General features: G+C 47.0%; 2 protein-coding genes across 6 annotated transcripts in view; one reads left to right on the forward strand and one right to left on the reverse strand.

Moving 5' to 3' along the window:
• The window catches only part of LOC105484844 (Ras association domain family member 5), a 79,032-nt gene extending 66,891 nt beyond the window's left edge, over positions 1–12,141 (forward strand). For both annotated transcript variants that reach the window (XM_011746889.2, XM_011746890.3), the window contains 4 exons: positions 6,096–6,206; positions 7,227–7,524; positions 8,048–8,163; positions 9,693–12,141. In XM_011746889.2, the coding sequence (XP_011745191.1) occupies positions 6,096–6,206; positions 7,227–7,524; positions 8,048–8,163; positions 9,693–9,845 (678 nt within the window). In that variant the 3' untranslated portion in view covers positions 9,846–12,141. The remainder of the gene's footprint in view (positions 1–6,095; positions 6,207–7,226; positions 7,525–8,047; positions 8,164–9,692) is intronic.
• The window catches only part of LOC105484845 (eukaryotic translation initiation factor 2D), a 34,015-nt gene continuing 16,427 nt past the window's right edge, over positions 1,145–18,732 (reverse strand). For 3 of the 4 annotated variants that reach the window (XM_011746893.3, XM_011746892.2, XM_024793801.2), the window contains 3 exons: positions 18,481–18,601; positions 16,437–16,611; positions 1,145–14,688 (listed from right to left, as the gene is read on the reverse strand). In XM_011746893.3, coding sequence (XP_011745195.2) covers positions 14,618–14,688; positions 16,437–16,611; positions 18,481–18,601 — 367 coding nt within the window. In that variant the 3' untranslated portion in view covers positions 1,145–14,617. The remainder of the gene's footprint in view (positions 14,689–16,436; positions 16,612–18,480; positions 18,602–18,732) is intronic. The other variant, XR_011613336.1, reaches the window with a different exon arrangement.

An 18,732-nucleotide genomic window follows, 5' to 3' on the forward strand; every position in this document is an offset into this window, starting at 1 on the left:
GAAAGGAATGAAAAAACTCTATGGGCTTGTGGCCAGTCAGAAGAAGGACTCAAGGAAAATGAAAACTGAAATTGGCTCAGAGGGGTAGAGCTTTGTTTTTCCTGGGATGATAGTCACCATACATGCCTTTGGATAGGTCTGGTGATTTTCAAAACACTTTTGTACCCATTATCTCATTTGATTTTTACCTTCATATAAATCCTGTGAGACAATAAGGGATTTTTATCCCAAATTTATAGACGGAGAAACTGAGGCTTAGAGATTATCTGACTTTCTCAAGATCACGTCGTTAGTCATGGGAGTTAGAAGCCAAACACACACTTGTGTTCATCCTGCAGGTACTGAACCTCTACTATGGGTCAAGCTGGTACTGGGATCTGGGACGCCATAGAGGGCAAGACAGGCATGGGTGCTTCTCTCACAGAATTCAGTCTAAATGGAAATCCAAGGCTCACTGCACTGTAATTCCTAAGAGAAATTAAGACCTTTTTTGTCCACTGTAGGCAATAGTGGATCATGGAAGGTTCTTGAGCAAGTATTTCCTATTTGCCTCATGCTCAGAGCCACCAGGCACAGAGAACAAATTGAAGTATGATGTAAGTCATTAAAGAGCTTTAGTCTAGTTGGAAAGAAGACCTGAGACGGATGAGTCTACTTGGAGGTTAATGTAAGTAGCCAGGCGCAGTGGCTCTCCCCTATAATCCTGCCACTTTGTGAGGCTGAAGTGAGAGTATTGCTTGAGGCCAGGAGTTTGAGACCAGCCTGGGCAACATAGCAAGGCACCTCATTTCTACAAAAAATAAAAAAATTAGCCAGCAGTGTGGCGCATGCTTGTAGTCCCAGCTACATGGGAGGCTGAGGCAGGAGGATCGCTTGAGCCTAGGAGGTCAAGGCTGCAGTGAGCTGTGATTGCACCAGTGCACTCTCGCCTGGGTGACAGAGCGAGACATCTCAAAAAAAAAAGTAAGTGTGTGTGTGTAAGTAGATGCACACTTAAGTGCCAAATAGTACAGTGTTGCCTTTAGACGTAGGTTAGCTTTAACCTCACTGTGGCTCACTTTCCTTGATGGTAAAATGAGCATCATAATAGTATTTTTTTGTGATACATTTGCTTTGATGAAGAAATGAGCTAATACATGCTAAGTGAGTAGAATAATGCATGGTACATATTAGCTGTAGTGAGTCATCATCATCATCATCATCGTCGTCATCATTCAGGGCTGGAGTGATCAGGAAAGGCTTGACAAATGAAGCGACTTCTGATGGGCAGACAGGCGTGAGATGATTCAAATCGTGGGCCAGGAGGAGGAAAGACTGACAAATTTAAAAAGAGGGAGAGTGAAATTTTTAACAAAAATGAGGTTTGTGATTTTGGTTAAGAAAAAGTAGGCAGGAATGTATATAATAGCTGCAGCACCGCGGGTGGGACACACGTCCTCCTCAGCCCACCCTCATCCTGGGGAACCCCCTCTCATTGCTGCAGCATTCCTGGGTGCCCCGTGCCCACCTGGGAATACCAGAAGTCATGTGACTCACTCAGAGCCTCTCATTAGGTCACTCCCACTCACCAAAATTAAGATTACTTATGTCATTGATTAGAATGCAGAAGTAGGGTTTTGGTGCTGTTGCTTTAGTGATAAAATAAAGAAAAACAGCTTAGGGAAATACTGCTCTGAGTTAGACCCCAGACGACAGGGGTATGGTCCTCCTTATTTTGTTAAGAATATTTAAATGGAAGCATTAGAGAATCACTCAGAGAGGTGTGTGGGGGGGGTCGCTCTGAACCCCTAGCACCCAGCCTCTTTACTTGGCTGTTCCCCAATCACCTCCAGAGCTAAAAGAGGACATCGCCCTTTTCCACAGCGTAGGACATGTGAGCACAAACCTATTTTTCACCAGTGCCCTGGACATGCCAAGTGCATTGGGAACAGCTCAGCCATCTGCCACCAATGCCAGCGGCTTAATCGGAGCAGATGAATTCCATGCCAGATGCACTGAGATGTGTGAGCCCCCCAAGAGAGACACCTCACATGCCAATGTCTATATTTGTTAAATCGTAACAGAGTTCCCTATTCTGTCTCTGTCTTGGGCCACCCCAAGAGACAAAACTGTCTGCTTGGTTTCTCGCTTTGTACCCGTGGACAGATCCTTCACTTTGAAGGCTTAAGAATCTGGCAGGTGAATAGAAATCAGAGTCTTTGTCTCATCCTCTGACGATTGCTATAGTATCGATCTCGCTCACATGGCAGATAGTGCCTGTTAGGTAAACCTTTGGGGTGTTCGTGTGTTTCTTGGCGCCAAGTGTTAATTCTGCAGGTGGATGAATACCCTTGAGGTCTGGAATTGTTGTGAGGGGTCTGTCTATTTCAGTTCTTTTCAAATGTTGCTGCGAATTAAAATCAACTGGGAGATTTTTAAAATTCTGATGATGCCCAGACTGCATCCCAGACCAATTAAATCAGAATCTCCAGGGATAAAGCCCAGGCAGCTAAGTTTCTAAAGATCCCCCAGATGATCGCACTGTGCAGACAAATTTAAGAACGACTGGTCTAGATGATACGCCATCTCTTGGGTGGAAAAAGGATCCGTGAGCCCTTGTGGCTGTGGCTGGCTGACCTACTTCAGGAGGTGATTCATTTGGTCCTTGGGTCACATCTTGTCTGCCAGATGTTTTTGTGGGCAGCAGCCATCCCAGACCTGGGTGCTGACATTCCATGGCTGTGACATTCGTAGTGTTGGCTACACACGGGGCTCCTGGCACTCCCAGACAGAGCTCCCCATCACCAGCCAGAGGGCCAGGCCTCAGAATGGTGAGGTCTGGGCTGCCGTCTTTTGCGTCAGCCCTGGAAGGCAGAGGTGCCTGTGGCCACTTTCGTCACTTCCCCGCGTTTGTGGTGGGAAAGGGAGAGATAGGTGGGTCTATCTGCTGAAGAAAAGGGGAATAGGAAGAAGAAACCCTAGACTAAGACAGCTTTGCTTCTCACTGTATTGAAAATCAAGCCTTTGAAAGCCACAGCACAGCTGCCTTTTCTTACAGGGAAATGGCTCTAGCTTGGTTGGAAACTATGAGAGGAGATCTTTCCGGAGCTTCTACAATTTTCTTTCCATCACTTAATTCTTTTTTATAGACAAGTATGAGAAAGCTATTACCTCCTGAGGAGCAACAGCCTACATGCATCAGAGAGAGAGTGAGTGTATAATGGTAACCAGACAACGGGATCTTTCCAATTGGAAGCTCCCAAAGGGAAGGCGAGATAGGGGTAGGGCCAGGGTCAGGCACATCTGGTCCCACAGACACGTGCTCAGCTGGCAAAGACTGAGGGTAGGGAGCTCTGGGAGCTACCCAAAGGAAGGGATGAGGAATGAGAGGTTTCATTGTGAGAGTCCCGGGTTAATGGACTGACAGTGAATGAAGAGAGTCTGTGAGGCTCACACTACTTGCTACTCACCTCTGGCAAGTGGAGATGGCCAGGGCTGCTTGCCCTTGGGTGGTGTGCAACAGCATCAGTGTTCAGTTCCAGAGACCTGGGAAGGCACGCGGGAGAAGGCTGGGCCCTGCATCCTGGTGGCTGCATCTCAACTCGAGTTAGAAGTCCTTCTTTCCCACCTTCACAGGTGACATGGTGCCTCTGGGGCCTGACCTACTGCTTAGACTCATCTTAGATGAACATTTCACAGATCAGGGAACTTACAGGCTTTGGTTTAATAGCTGCTCATCCCAGCCCTGCAGCATGGAGTTTCAGTGATCATTATGGGCGTGGCAGGCCGGCCCCCTCAGCAAAAGATGCCATCCCATGGTGGCTACATGTGAATTGAGAAGAACATGGTCCTTAGATGGATTTGATTCCAGTTCCTACTTAGCCTCTTACTAGCAGTGAACCAACCACAGGCATGTTTCTTAAACTGAGCCTCAGTTTTGTAATCTGTGAAATAAGAATGACCTATGTAGTATGTGAGAGAAGGTATGTGAAAGTACCCAGCACAGGCTGTTATTAATAGGTCAGGACCCCTTGGGGAGAGTACAGCGGGAGCAGACAGGCCAGGGAACGATGCCATGATGGAAAGAGGATGTCAGAAGCTGGGCACGGTGGCTCACACCTGTAATGCCAGCACTTTGGGAGGGCAAGGCGGGTGGATCACTTGAGGTCAGGAGTTCGACACCAGCCTGGCCAATATAGTGAAACCCCGTCTCTACTAAAAATACAAAAATTAGCTGGGCATGGTGGCATGCACCTATAATCCCAGCTACTTGGGAGGCTGAGGCAGGAGAATCGAACCTGGGAGGCAGAGGTTGCAGTGAGCCAAGATCGTGCCACTGCATTCCAGCCTGGGTGACAGAGAGAGATTCCATCTCGAAAAGAAGAGAAAAGAAGAGAAGAGAAAAGAAAAGAAAAGAAAGAAAGAAAAGAAAGCAAAGCAAAGAAAAATAAAGCAAAGAAAAGGGGAGGGGAGGAAGGAAGGAAGGAAGGAAGGAAGGAAGGAAGGAAGGAAGGAAGGAAGGAAGGAAGGAAGGAAGTAAGTCAGCCAGCTGTGCTGAGGGGTTGGAGGTGAGAGGCTGGAGCCATGCCAGCTCCTCTTGGCAGCTAGAGCCTGACATTGTATTGGTTCTGTGGGATTAGAAAGTGGGAGAAGGAAGTGATGGCAGGTTGTTCAGGATGGCGTGCCTCCCACATGGCTTGCTGAAGGGAGGAAGGTAGGGCAAAGCTCAGTCACGGGTGCCCCGTTGTGTTCCACGGGGTGGTGGTGTGATGTCGCGGCAGCTGTGAAATTCCCCAGCCAAACCCAGACACCCACAGGACAGTGTCAGATGGTGTCAGAGTCATCCCTCTCTGGGCCTCAGTTTCCTCATTTGCCAAAGGAGAATCCTGATCCACCCCAAGTCTGCTACACTTCTAACATCAGGCAAATTCTGGGTGGGTTCTGACCAACCAGTTCCTGCACTCCCAGCCATTCAGGGACAGTGTGAAGATAAAATTGGGAGGTGGGTAACAGTGAACTTGAGAGAGATCCAGAGAACTGACTGAGAGACAGTGGTTTCAACACCAGAATTCACCCCTGTATTCTCTTTACAAGGTGAGGGCCATTGACCTCAGTCTCCTCAATTTCATTCTTCACTTATCCTTCCCAGGGAGTGGGCGGAGGAGGGTATCTGGGAACGTATGAGAAGAACGAACACATGGTCTCGCAGGAGGAACACAACGGGACAGACTTGGAATTTCTGTTTCGTTCTGTACATACTGACTGTAGGGTGTGAGGCAAGTTGCTAAACTTCTCTTAGTCTCAATAGTCTCACCTGTAAGATGGGATAATAAACTATCCTGCAGATTTCTGGTTTGTGAGAATCAAATGAGAGAATGTATGCCAAGTACTTGGCACAGAGGAGGCCTCGCTAAGTAAATTCTAGGTGTCCCTGTGCCCAGTAGCGGTTTATCTCCTCTGTTATGGTAGACAGCTACAGCCCTTCATCCCTGCCGGTTCACTCATTCATTTGACAAATATTTACTTCTTGCTATGTGAAAAGCACTGTGGCAAGTGATGTGGGGCCTGAGCTGGTCTCCATATGTTCTTGCTCCTTGGGATCTAAGAGAATTCTTGTCTTTCCGATCAGCAGTATATACTGGCACCACGGGTAGATGCCTGTCCCTCCAGCTGTGTTGTTACTTCCTTGAGGAGACAGTCCATGGCTTGTATTTCTTTGCATCTCCCATAGCATCAAAGAAGCATCTTTTCCATAGCAGCCCTCCATAAGCAAATGTGGCTCTGCTCGTTCACCAGATTCATAGTCAGTGCCTGAGTGCCAGACACTTTCACACTTATCTCAAGACAAGCCTGTGCAGTAGGTATTGTTCCCATTTCACAGAGGAGGAGACTGAGGCTTAGAGAAATCTGAGTTACTTCCCCAGGAGGGCTGGCTAGACACTGGCACAGCTGCGATTTGACCTCTCATTGTCTCACTCTGAGTCCGTGCAGTTAGTTCCACTCCGCAGGGCTGGTGCTCACTTCTTGGTTAGAGAGGCTTTGGGGAGGGCGTGGTTGTTCCCTTTCTCACGCTGAGAACCACTACTCATCCACTTCCACTTCTGTGTCTCTCCCAGAATGTCTGCAAACCTGTGGAGGAGACACAGCGCCCACCCACACTGCAGGAGATCAAGCAGAAGATTGACAGCTACAACACGCGAGAGAAGAACTGCCTGGGCATGAAGCTGGTAAGTGCCCACCTGCCCTCAACCTGGTCCCTGCTCCACCACCCGCTTTGGGTTTGGCACCTCAGACCTCGCTCTAAATTCTGTGGCTACTAAATTCTGTGGCTACTCCCTGGCAGGTCCCTTCCTTTCCTCCGGCCTCCAGAGGCCTCAGGGGTCTGGAAGGCTGATAGCCAGAGCCCTCAGTGGCCTCCATGTGCTTTAGGGAAATAGATCTGACCCTTTCATTTATTGCTTGTGACTTTGGGAAGCTCTTTTAACTTCTCTGAGCTTCAGTGTAAACTAAGTGATTAAATGATACAAATGACCAAGGGCCCGGTATTGCTTGGCCCCCAGGGATCCAGGACAATGGGACTTAGCTGCTCCCCTTCCTACCCCTTTGACTGTGAGAGAGGGACATACTCTGTCAGACAGAGGAGGGCACCCAACTTAGCACCCGGTTGGGAAAGGCTGTCTTCAATAGGGAGGGGAGAAGGTAGAAAAACACTGCCCCCTGCTGGTGGCTGTCATCAACTGGCTCTTCGGGGTTCAGCCAGATGGAGCACCAGAAAATCCAGTCACAAATGGACCTGGGATTAAGTCTTAAAGGCTGTTTCTTAGTAAAGAGATGCAGGAGGAAATCTAGTGTGCTCGTTCCCCAAAGCCCTCATTATAGAGCCTTCCTGCTTCCTGCCTGGTTCAGGGGTACAAACTAGAGTGGCTACCCCACACCCGCCTCTTACAATGGGGACCCACCAAAGGCAACTGGCTGCGGGAGGTTTGGGGGAGCTGGCCTGAGCCTCCTGGGAGGGAAAGCCACTGCAGTCCCACAGGTCCTCTCTGGTAGCTGGATCCTGAGGGTCTTCTCCCAGCCCACTATGGGGAAAGGGATCTCTGCTCCTTCCTCCAGCTCTCCCAGGTCAGCAGAGGCAGGAAAGAACTCAAGGAGACAGGCGGGTGGTGCTGGGGCAATGGTCCCGAGTGGCAGATATGATCATGCAAGATGGACGGCCCTGACCCCTTATGACATGCCCCCGCTGGCAGAGTGAAGACGGCACCTACACGGGTTTCATCAAAGTGCATCTGAAACTCCGGCGGCCTGTGACGGTGCCTGCTGGGATCCGGCCCCAGTCCATCTATGATGCCATCAAGGAGGTGAACCTGGCAGCCACCACGGACAAGCGGACATCCTTCTACCTGCCCCTAGATGCCATCAAGCAGCTGCACATCAGCAGCACCACCACCGTCAGTGAGGTCATCCAGGGGCTGCTCAAGAAGTTCATGGTTGTGGACAATCCCCAGAAGTTTGCACTTTTTAAGCGGATACACAAGGACGGACAAGGTAGGAGAAAGAGTGCACCCAACCAGACCATTCCCTTCCTACCTGTGTCCAAGCCCACCCACTAAAACTCCTGCCGGCCTTGGGTGGGAGCTGTGGGCTTCTCCTGAGCACCAGGGGTCCAGCTGCCCATGTGGTGTTCAGATCTGTGGAATCTGGGCAGGGAGGAAAGAGCAGCGAGCTTGACAGGGCAGGTCACTGTGTCCCTGACTCTGCATGTGACTTCAGGAAAACTGCACCCTAGGCTCCCATTTCCTGATCTGTGCAATGGGAGGGATCTGCCCCACTGTTCCTAATCTTTCAGGAGATGATGTGAATGGAATCATGCTTTAAACTCTGAGCAGACACCCAACATAAAAGGTTATTGCCCTGTTCATGACTGTCATGTTCATTTCATTAAAAAGCCCCCCTGTGTCTACTTCCGTTTGTATGTAACCCACCTCTACGTTTCCAATCCTTTCCCCAAAGCCTGGGCCCCGCCCTTCTTTTCTGGGATGAGCTCCCAGCCCCCTCTCTTGGTTTGCAGTGCTCTTCCAGAAACTCTCCATTGCCGACCGCCCCCTCTACCTGCGCCTGCTTGCTGGGCCTGACACGGAAGTCCTCAGCTTTGTGCTAAAGGAGAATGAAACTGGAGAGGTGGAGGTAGGTCTGGACCCCTTGTGCAAACCCAGCCCTTAGGGCACCCTGGGTGGGTGCAGGTGGGCATTGTCCTAACTACCCCACATAGGTGGGAGCCACGCAGCAGGGGCAGGAAGATGACTGCTGAGAGATTGAGCAGGGGTGGGTGATGGCCCTGGGGGTCAGTGTTTCAGCCAGGACTCTGAGCACCCTGGGGTAGCATGTTAGGGCCTGTGTGTGGCAAGGCCTGTGGAAAGAAAGGATTTCACGTGCTTTATTTCTGAAAACTCAGGGAGGAGGGAGACCAAGAAACTCTCTGTGCTCAGGCACAGGCTGTTTTTGCTTCAAAATGGCCTGAGGCCTACGGAGCTCCATCTCTGGGCTCCACTGGGTATAGACGTTTTTGAGCCATTTGTCCTCCCTTTTCTTGAATACTGACCTCCATCCCCAAGGGGAGCTAACCAGTGTGCAGTCTTGTGGCTTAAACTGGGGTAAAAGAAGGCCGGTGCCACCCATGGCCTGAGAATGACCAACAGGGGAAAGTCTCAGTGTTTGTCACACTGTGTTCAGTGGAGGCCTAGAGTTTTAAGGAGCAGTCTTGGGAGTCACTGTGGAGATTTAGGGATTACGGCAGCTAGGACTCTGTCCCTTCTCCCCATTTCAGCAAGGGCCGCTCTGCTCCCATCTGCTTTCTTTATTGGCATCTGTGCAGAATATGTTTGGAAAAAGTATTCCACGGACTGTATCTGAATGCTGCTGGCTCTGTGTAAAGCTCAGGTGCTTTGGAGTGTGGAGACCTGGGTTCCAGCTCCAGTTCTGCTGCAATAAGCTCTGTGATTGTGATTATACCACCTTCCCTGTGTGGACCCAGGTTTCTCACTTATCCACAGTGAGGACCAAACCAGATAAACCTTAGCACTCTCTTGTGCTCAAAGAGCGTAGGAGTCTCAATTGTTGGCCCCACAGGACTTCTGCTCTCGGGTCAGCCTGACAGAAGTCCAACTTGCCTTCTGCCCTCAGAGGCCAGGTCCTTTAGGGGTAGGCCTAAGCCAATCAGGCTCTCATTATCTGCTCTGCCAGTCATGGGAGGTAGATACCCCAATTTCCCAGCAGATAACAGGCTGAGAAGGGTGGGAAGCTTTGCTCGAAGTCACACCACTGGGGAGAGGTGGAGTCAGGCCCAACCCCGAGTCCACGTTCCACTCCTCCACCTGCTTTCTGAGGGTCTGCATGTTGGGAGCCTGGGTGGTTCCAGCATCACTGTCAAGATCTCAGCTGCTACACAGAAACTTAAGATTATTGAGTTTCAGAATAAAAACATGGTTCACAGGCTGGCAACTCTTGGTCATGAGATGCCAGCATTTGGAATTTTGCTGCTGCTATGACAGGCATGCAAAGCCCAAGCTTCCCTGATTCAGTGTGTTCAGTAGCGAACTGTGTGTGAATCACAGATGTGAACGGGAAAGGAGAAGGCAGCAGGGCCCCTTGGGTCGTGTCAACTTCTAACCTGTCTCCTCTTGTTTCTTCCCACAAATCTCCCTCTCGCCTCACAGTGGGATGCCTTCTCCATCCCTGAACTTCAGAACTTCCTAACAATCCTGGAAAAAGAGGAGCAGGACAAAATCCAACAAGTGCAAAAGAAGTATGACAAGTTTAGGCAGAAACTGGAGGAGGCCTTAAGAGAATCCCAGGGCAAACCTGGGTAACCGGTCCTGCTTCCTCTCCTCCTGGTGCACTCAGATTTATTTGTATTATTAATTATTATTTTGCAACAGACACTTTTTCTCAGGACACCTCTGGCAGGTGCATTTGTGCCTGCCCAGCAGTTCCAGCTGTGGCAAAAGTCTCTTTCATGGACAAGTGTTTGCACGGGGGTTCAGCTGTGCCCACCCCCAGGCTGTGCCCCACCACAGACTCTGCCAAGGATCAGAACTCATGTGAAACAAACAGCCGATGTCCTCTCTCGATCTGCAAGCCTTTCACCAACCAAATAGTTGCCTCTCTTGTCACCAGACTGGAACCTCACACCAGCCGGCCAAGGAAGGAAGAAAGGTTTTAGAGCTGTGTGTTCTTTCTCTGGCTTTGATTCTTCTTTGAGTTCTCTTATTTGCCACCTACAGTACCTTTATTTATGAGTGAAAAGTTGTAGCACATTCCTTTTGCAGGTCTGAGCTAAGCCCCTGAAAGCAGGATAATGCTTATAAAAGGACTGTTCCCATGGCCCCAAGGTGCCTGTTGTTCACACTTAAGGGAAGTTTATAAAGCTACTGGCCCCAGATGCTCGGGGTAAGGAGCACCAAAGCTGAGGCTGCCTCAGAGATCTCCAGAGAAGCTGCAGCCTGCCCTGGCCCTGGCTCTGGCCCTGGCCCACATTTCACATGGAAACCCAAAGGCATATATCTGCGTATGTGTGGTACTTAGTCACATCTTTGCCAACAAACTGTTTGTTTTTAAGTTACAAATTTGAATTTAATGTTGTCATCATCCTCATGTGTTTCCCCAAAGGGAAGCCAGCCATTGACCATTTAAAAAGTCTCCTGCTAAGTATGGAAATCAGACAGTAACAGAAAGCCAAAAAGAGATGCAGAGAAACGTGTCCAAGCTGTCTTCAGCCTTCCCCAGCTAGAGAGCAGAGGAGGGCCTGGGCTGCTTGGGTTCCCCATCGGCCTCCAGCACTGCCTCCCTCCTCCCACTGGGACTCTGGGATCTCCAGGTGCTGCCCAAGGAGTTGCCTTGATTACAGAGAGGGGAGCCTCCAATTCGGCCAACTTGGAGTCCTTTCTGTTTTGAAGCATGGGCCAGCCCCAGCACTGTGCTCAGAGAGCCAGTGGGCCTGGCCTCCTCATTGACCTCAGTGCCTTTTTGTTTTCAGAGAGAAATAGAAGCAGGGCAACTTTGCCTGCAGCTCTGCTGCTGGCTCCTTCTGCCAGGAAGTGGACAATGGTGGTGGTGTGGGAGACAAGGCCAGGAGAGCCGCATTCAGTATGGGTTGAGGGTCACAGACCTCCCTCCCATCTGGGTGCCTGAGTTTTGACTCCAATCAGTGATACCAGACCACATTGACAGGGAGGATCAGATTCCTGACTCTACATTTGCACTGGCTTCTTGTTTAGGCTGAATCCTAAAATAAATTAGTCAAACAATTCCAACAAGTAGCCAGGACTGCAGAGACACTCCAACGCAGAGGGAGAAGGACTTGTAATTTTCAAAGCAGGGCTGGTTTTCCAATCCAGCCTCTGAGAAACCATTTCTTTGCTATCCTCTGCCTTCCCAAGTCCCTCTTGGGTTGGTTCAAGCCCAAGCTTGTTCATGTAGCTTCAGAAGTTCCCTCCCTGACCCAGGCTGAGTCCATACTGCCCCTGATCCCAGAAGGAATGCTGACCCCTCGTCGTATAAACTGTGCATAGTCTCCAGAGCTGCAAAGGCAACACGAGCTCGCAACTCTAAGATTTTTGTAAACCACAAAAACCCTGGTTAGCCATCTCATGCTCAGCCTTATCACTTCCCTCCCTTTAAAAACTCTCTCCCTGCTGTATATTAAAAGGAGCAGGTAGAGAGTCATTTTCCTTCGTCCTGCATGTCTCTAACATTAATAGAAGGCATGGCTCCTGCTGCAACCGCTGTGAATGCTGCTGAGAACCTCCCTCTATGGGGATGGCTATTTTATTTTTGAGAAGGAAAAAAAAAAAGTCACGTATATATACACATAAAGGCATATAGCTATATATAAAGAGATAAGGGTGTTTATGAAATGAGAAAATTATTGGACAATTCAGACTTTACTAAAGCACAGTTAGACCCAGCCTATGCTGAGGTCTAAACCTCTGAAAAAAGTATAGTATCGAGTACCCCTTCCCTCCCAGAGGTGGGAGTAACTGCTGGTAGTGCCTTCTCTGGTTGTGTTGCTCAGCGTGTAAGTGTTTGTTTCCAGGATATTTTCTTTTTAAATGTCTTTCTTATATGGGTTCTAAAAAAAGTAATAAAAGCCTGTTGCAAAAATGACTCATGTTAGAAATGTCTCCCTTGAACTTCACCATCTTACATTGGGAGTAGGGGAGAGAGGGTGAGAACGGACATGATCACATGCTTCCTGGTGGAGTCAGATTTTCTTTTGCCAGTGAGCAGAGGAATGAAGGCTATTGTTCAAATAATTTGGAGAAAATTGTCCAAATGCGTAGGCGAGAGGGCGCTGCCTGGGTGACCAGCTGTTCCATCTCCGGGGAGCAGGAGAGTCAAGGAGCCTGATTGCAGGCGGAGATGCTGATGTTTGGGAAAGAGGAGGGCCTTCTGGAGCTAAGGGTGATTTGACACCAGGACAGGCTACTGAGCTGAGCCACCATTCTTCTACATCTAGAATTATTTTAAAATAAGGTCGAAACGAATAGATCTTTAAAAGTTTAAGATCACTTCACCTGGAGGAAGGGGGCTAGATGAAATGACCAAAACAGTCCTTTCACTTGAGTTCTCTGACTTTCATCAAAGGAACATCTCAGTAATCATGGAAATAACCACACTAAAGTTATTACAAAGAAATTCTTGCCTGCCTTCCAGTATTGATCACATAGAATGCAATAAATAGGGCCCAAAGAATGAATGAATATCCAACAAGCATCCTTAAAATTGCCCAAGAATGGGGCACATCTGTAACATTTCTGTTCACCTAGACCTCCACGAAACGTATCTTTCAATGATTTTGCCAAAGTCTAAAAATGAAGCAGTTTCTGCTTTTCACTGAAACTCATATGGTTATGGCATGGGTTAATAAATTCAAAGTTGTATGTTTGACATTGATACAGATTATCTGACTTAGCACATAGGAAAAAGAACCTGTTACAGAGTCTGACTCTACTCTGCCTTTGAACATGTCCCTATGCCGTTCACAGGGGGAGAGGGAAGATGACTCAGTGCAAATGTGTCACTGTTACTGGAAAAACACTCAATGCACAGGTCTGGACAGCACTGGGTCATGGCAGAACTGTGGGTCAAACCACAATCAAGGGTAGATGTTCATTTTAGACCCAGCCCTACCACTTACTGGCTTTGTGTCTTCAGCAGAGATCAACAAGGCAGGACATGACCTTTCTTAGCCTCCACTCTCTCCAAGATCGTGCAAAACAAATTAACTTTGTGAAAGAACTTTGCACAGTGCTATATTTTACTTGTATTCACATAAGGACCATAGTTCATTACTACTATACAGATCATAATCCCTCCATCAGACTCTGGCAGGCCAAAGGCTTTAACAGGATCCTGTTTAGGCTCAATTTCTGGAAATCCCTTTCCTAGTTCCATATGCTCATGCCGGTAGAGATAGGATTAGTGAAATTAAGGAGTTTACTTATGAGTATAAAGGCCTATTCCGGGCCTGATAACAGACGGTAGGAGGCGTCACACACACATTTTCAAACCCATTCCTTTTTTCCTTTTCAAGCCTCAAATGGGCAATTTGTGGATACTGTGGATATTTTTAAGCCTTCTTAATTGGAGAAAAACCGAGAAGAGAAAGAAACAAGTAAACTGAAGTGCAACTGTCTCTTAATGGTAAAACCCAAGAACTCAAGGAATTTAGCCCAGTTCTCCCTCCTATTGTACAAGCAGAGATCCGGTCAGAGAAATGATTCCATAAACTGAGCAGGGACCAGCGCAGTGGTTCTATACCTTTCTGGCCTCAAGTGATCCCTTTGGGAATTTGACAAGAGCATGGTCCCTCTCTCAGGAAAATGATCGTACAAAATCTGTGCACCATTTCAGGGAGTTCATGGATCCTCTAAAGACCTATTAAAGACCCCTTCCATGACCTCCACGTTAAGAAGTTGGAGCTGAAGAGGGCATGTGTTGGATAAGACTCTTCACTGTAACAAAGCTGTCATCTAGAGTTACATCACAAATTTACCAGTTAATGGCAGTGTCCTAAAGTTGAGGAAGAATCACTGTCCTATAGAAACCCATGTCCTGATATGCCTGTACTGTTTCTGATTTCTATCTAGCCTAAATTCTGCTGCAATTTAGGGTCAATTCTTTCTTCTGTTGCTTTGATTGATGACAGAGAATAGCTGGGTTCTCTTTTCTAGGTGACTAACCCTTTGAGATGAGAAGGAACTATTTTGGGGCTAGGAAGTTAATTAGGCAGTAGGATATTTGGTAGGAGTTTAAAAAGCGGAAGGCTCCACCTGTCAGAACTCTGAATGGGTTGGCCTGCCTGGAAAGCAGGGAAGGAATGAAATCATTGAAACCACGTGGGCAGAAAGGCAGCCACCATGGCCTCTTCTGTCCATTTAGAATACTCCCAACTTCAAAAATTAGTACAACATTTTAGCTAAGTGGAGGAAACAGAGGGAAGTCATATTTAGATTAGAATAAAAATTTATTTTTGTAAAGAATTATATTTTGTATTTGCAAAAGCTGAAAATGCTCATAAAAATTACCAGCCCAGAGCTTGGATTTCCAATGGATCCACCACGTGAGACAAAAGAGTCTGTCACTTCTTCTTGCCAGGTTTGGGGGCCTTTTCTAGACCTTGGATGTGTTTTCGAGGGAGCTGATACTCTTCTACAATCCAAAAAGCACACACTCCTCAGCGGAGCATGACCTGGCTCCGCAGCTGGCCCTCCACCAGTCCCCGTTGTCTCACAATGCCATTCCACCCAGCTCAAACTCAACTTCGGGACTGACCACTTACGCCTACACCTCAAGGCTGATGTGTATATTTCTGAAATTTTCACACTGAGAGCTACTTTCTGGGTGTATTTCAAGCGTTTAAAATTCTTTCACGAGAGAGAATGTGTCTGTTCAGTCTGTGCTCCTCTCTCTTCCTCATAACATTTCTTCTCAGTACCTCCTATGGGGTTCTTCACATAAAGGGGCTCAATTCTAGAAGTTAACATGTCTAGAAGTAACATGCCATAGGCCATGGAATACATTTGCCTAAATGAGCACTTACTATATGCAGGCCCTGAGGATGAAAAAGGCAAGGCTTCTGGCTCATGCAGCTCAGTTTGGCAGGAGGTTCAGACATTAGAAAAAATTAGCCAAGCTGCAGACATTAACCAGAAATATAAACACAATTGGAAAGTGCTACATTAGCAATGTTTAAAATGCTAATTTAGGGACAGGTCTCGCAGGACCCCTGGGCTGGGCCAGTGAGCCTCTGAGGTCAGGTGGGCTTAGGCGTGGGAGGGCATCCTAGGCAAGGGGATAGCCCAGGTGGAAGCATATGTGGGTGAACATGCAAGGAGAATCTGGGGAACTGCAAGGAGACCAGGACCGCTGCTGCCTGCAACGTGGGTGTAGGAGCTGCCAGAGAGAGCCTGCAGGGAAGGCTGGGGTAAGGCCAGGGTCAGGCTGGGAGGGTCTTGTTTATTGAGCTTAGGAGTTAATTCTGAAGGCATTGAAGAGGCATACAAAGTTTTTTAGAAGGGAGTGATGTGATCATATTTGTTTAAGAAAGCTGACTCAGGCAGAGATGTGAAGGCTGGTTTGAAGTGAGGACAAACTGGAGGCTGGGCTACCCAGAGTTAGTAGAAAGAACTTAGGCTTTAAGCCAGGCATGGTGGCTCACGCCTGTAATCCCAGCACTTTGGGAAGCTGAGGCAGGTGGATCACCTGAGGTCAAGAGTTCAAGACTGGCCTGGCCAATATGGTGAAACCCCGTATCTACTAAAAATACAAAAATTAGCTGGCTGTGGTGGCATGCACCTATAATCCCAGCTACTTGAGAGGCTGATGCAGGGGAATCACTGGAACCCAGAAGGCAGAGGCTGCAGTGAGTGCAGTGAGCCAAGATTATGCCACTGCACTCCAGCCTGGGTGACAGAGCGAGATTCCGTCTCAAAAAAAAAAAAAAAAAAAAGAACTTAGACTCTGTAGTCTAAAAAAGTTCCGTGCCCAGATGTATCACTCAAAAGTCAGATCATCTCAGGGCCAGGCACAGAACCTCTCTGGGCCTCAGTTTCCTCATCTGCAAAACAGGTAACAGCTCTGCGGCATCATTATGATTAAGAGAGATGCCTGCAAAAACCCCAACAATGGACCTAGCACAAAAGTTTGGGTGCTCGCCGAATGTTTTATAAAAAGGGACCAACCAGGAAGAAAACTACTCTAATGGTGGAAAAGAAAACACTGAATTTCAAAGGAGCCAAAGGATCTGATTCAAACATTGGTTCCATCTTCTTGCTAGCCACTAAAATCTAAATGGAGAGAGAAAGAGTGTGTGTGTATGTGTATTATGCAAGTTGAGTTGGCAGGAAGGTCTTTGCTGAGCTAGACCAATGCCTCCACTCTTCAGAGGGGATGCTCACCAAGCAATAGCCAGCCGAGGTGGTGGACCTGGTTTCCCTGGATTTGCACCTGAAGGCTGTCCTTGGCCCCAGGGGCAGAAGTGACGGTGGTGCTAGCCTGGCATCGCTGCTGAAGGATGGCAGCCACTGAGTATGGGTCCAGACCATAGGCCTCCAAGTTCCGGACCACGGTCACCTGGGGGGACAGTGGGGACAGAGACTGACGGTGGTGACTGCATTCCCTTCCCTCCAGAGGGTCTTCCGGAGCCTCAGCAGCCTCCTCAGCCCATGTTCTCTGATGGTTCACCTTTCCTATAACCCTAGTAATTTTTTAATCCAAATAACTTATTTTTGTGCTTCTAAATTGATTCTCTTTACCCCATCCAATATATGTGTTATATATTTAGAGGGACAGACACTCTCTGTATCACATAGAATGTCTACCTTTTTTTTTTAAGTTTTTTTATTTGGAGAATTTAAAACATAAATGAAAGCAGAATAGTATATAAACCCACATGTACCTATCACCAGTTTCAACGATTATCAGTTCATGGCCAACTTTGATCCATCTATATCCCTGTCTACTCCCCACTCCTCTATTACTTTAAAGCAAAACTCCCCAGACATCAGATCATTTCATCTATAAATATTTCAGTATGTATCTCCAAAAGATAAGACTCATTTAAACATAAAAACAAAACCATCATCACATCTAAAAATAAATTAACAAACAATAGTTCCTTAATATCAAGAATCTAGTCAACAACACATGCATTTTTCTGTTACTCAACTTCACAAATGACAAGTATGTGACTTTGAGATAAAAAAGAAAAATATTAGTGCTTTTAAAATATCACAGTTCTCCTCCTTGTTGCTTTAAAACAAATTTTCATTCATAACTACAGATGGTAAAGTGTATTACTATCAGGGGTGTGTGAGGGATGACTGCTATCAATAAAGACTATAAAAGCTCCAACTACCTTATGCTTGTCAATGGGCTCCAGACCCAGAAAATCTTAGAATCAGTAAGACGTTAGAGGACGTATCTCTTCCAACTGCCCACCTGATGCATGACCCCCCAACTACATCCTCCCCCAACAAGTGCCTAATCTTTGTTTGCAGACTCTCCAGAAAAAAATTCACTATTTTATGAAGCACCAATTTCAATTTTGGACAATTCTATTTGTCATTATTAACAGAAAATTAGTGTTTAAATAAACTATATATATGAAAATTATTTAGTTCGGTGTCTGGCACATAATTAAACTCAATAAATAGTGACTATTACTAATTATTATAAAGGTTATCATTACTGGTTCTCAATTATTGAGAAACAAGTATTTATATGCCAAGTACATTCTAAGTGCTTCAGCTTCATTTGATCCTCAAAATGCCTTACCAGCGAGGTATTATCCCCATTTTTCACAGAGTAAAACTCAGACAAAAAGAGATGAAGTAACACATTCAAGGTCAGGCAGTGAGGCAATGGCTGCATTTGAACCCAGTCCTATCCAAAGCCCATGCTCATAACTGTACACTACTACAAAGTTCTTTATTTTGAACTCAACTCTGTTTTCTTGGAATTTCCACCCAATAACCTATTTCTGTCTTTTCAAGGCATATAGAATAACTGCACTACTTTGCCAGGGGACAGCTCTGCACATATTTGAGGAGAGATGTCACTGGTTCCCTCCAATTTTGTGTTACCAAGCTAAACACACTCAGTTCCTTCAGCAAGTGTTTTACAAGTTATTTTCATTGAGTAAGGCCTAAGAGGTGAAAGAATATGTGAGAGCTGAATGCCCATAACATAGTTCTAAGAAAAAAATAAAAATAAAATCTTGTTTACTTTTGGAACCAGGCTCTAGCAAGTTTCCTAAAACAAAATCCTAGACTGAGCGGGGTCAGCTTTACCTATTTCATACAGAGCCCAGCCCAGGCACATAAACACGTTTCATAAAAAATCTTTGATGTGTTTCAGGCCGATCTAAAACCTCCAATCACATTAGGGAGACCAGAACTTGGCAAGAACATTACATCACCATCCTTGAACTTTGTAAATTACCTTTTTATTGGAAGCTCTTTGTGCTAGGGTGATGTCAATTGGACAGATTTTCCCTTTCTTCACAATGGGCTCTTGTCCGGGAAAGGTCACTTGATAGGCAGGCTGTAATTTTTCCAAACACCTGAAGCAGAAGTTATGAGTTGCAAACTGATAAAGCCAACAGGAACCATTTCCTCATACCCCACTACCAGCAGGCAGTTAGGTGTAGGCTGAAATTGAAGGTTCACAACCTTGGTTGCATATTAGAATTAT

This window comes from Macaca nemestrina, chromosome 1 (assembly GCF_043159975.1).
Source record: "Macaca nemestrina isolate mMacNem1 chromosome 1, mMacNem.hap1, whole genome shotgun sequence".
NCBI lineage: Eukaryota > Metazoa > Chordata > Mammalia > Primates > Cercopithecidae > Macaca > Macaca nemestrina.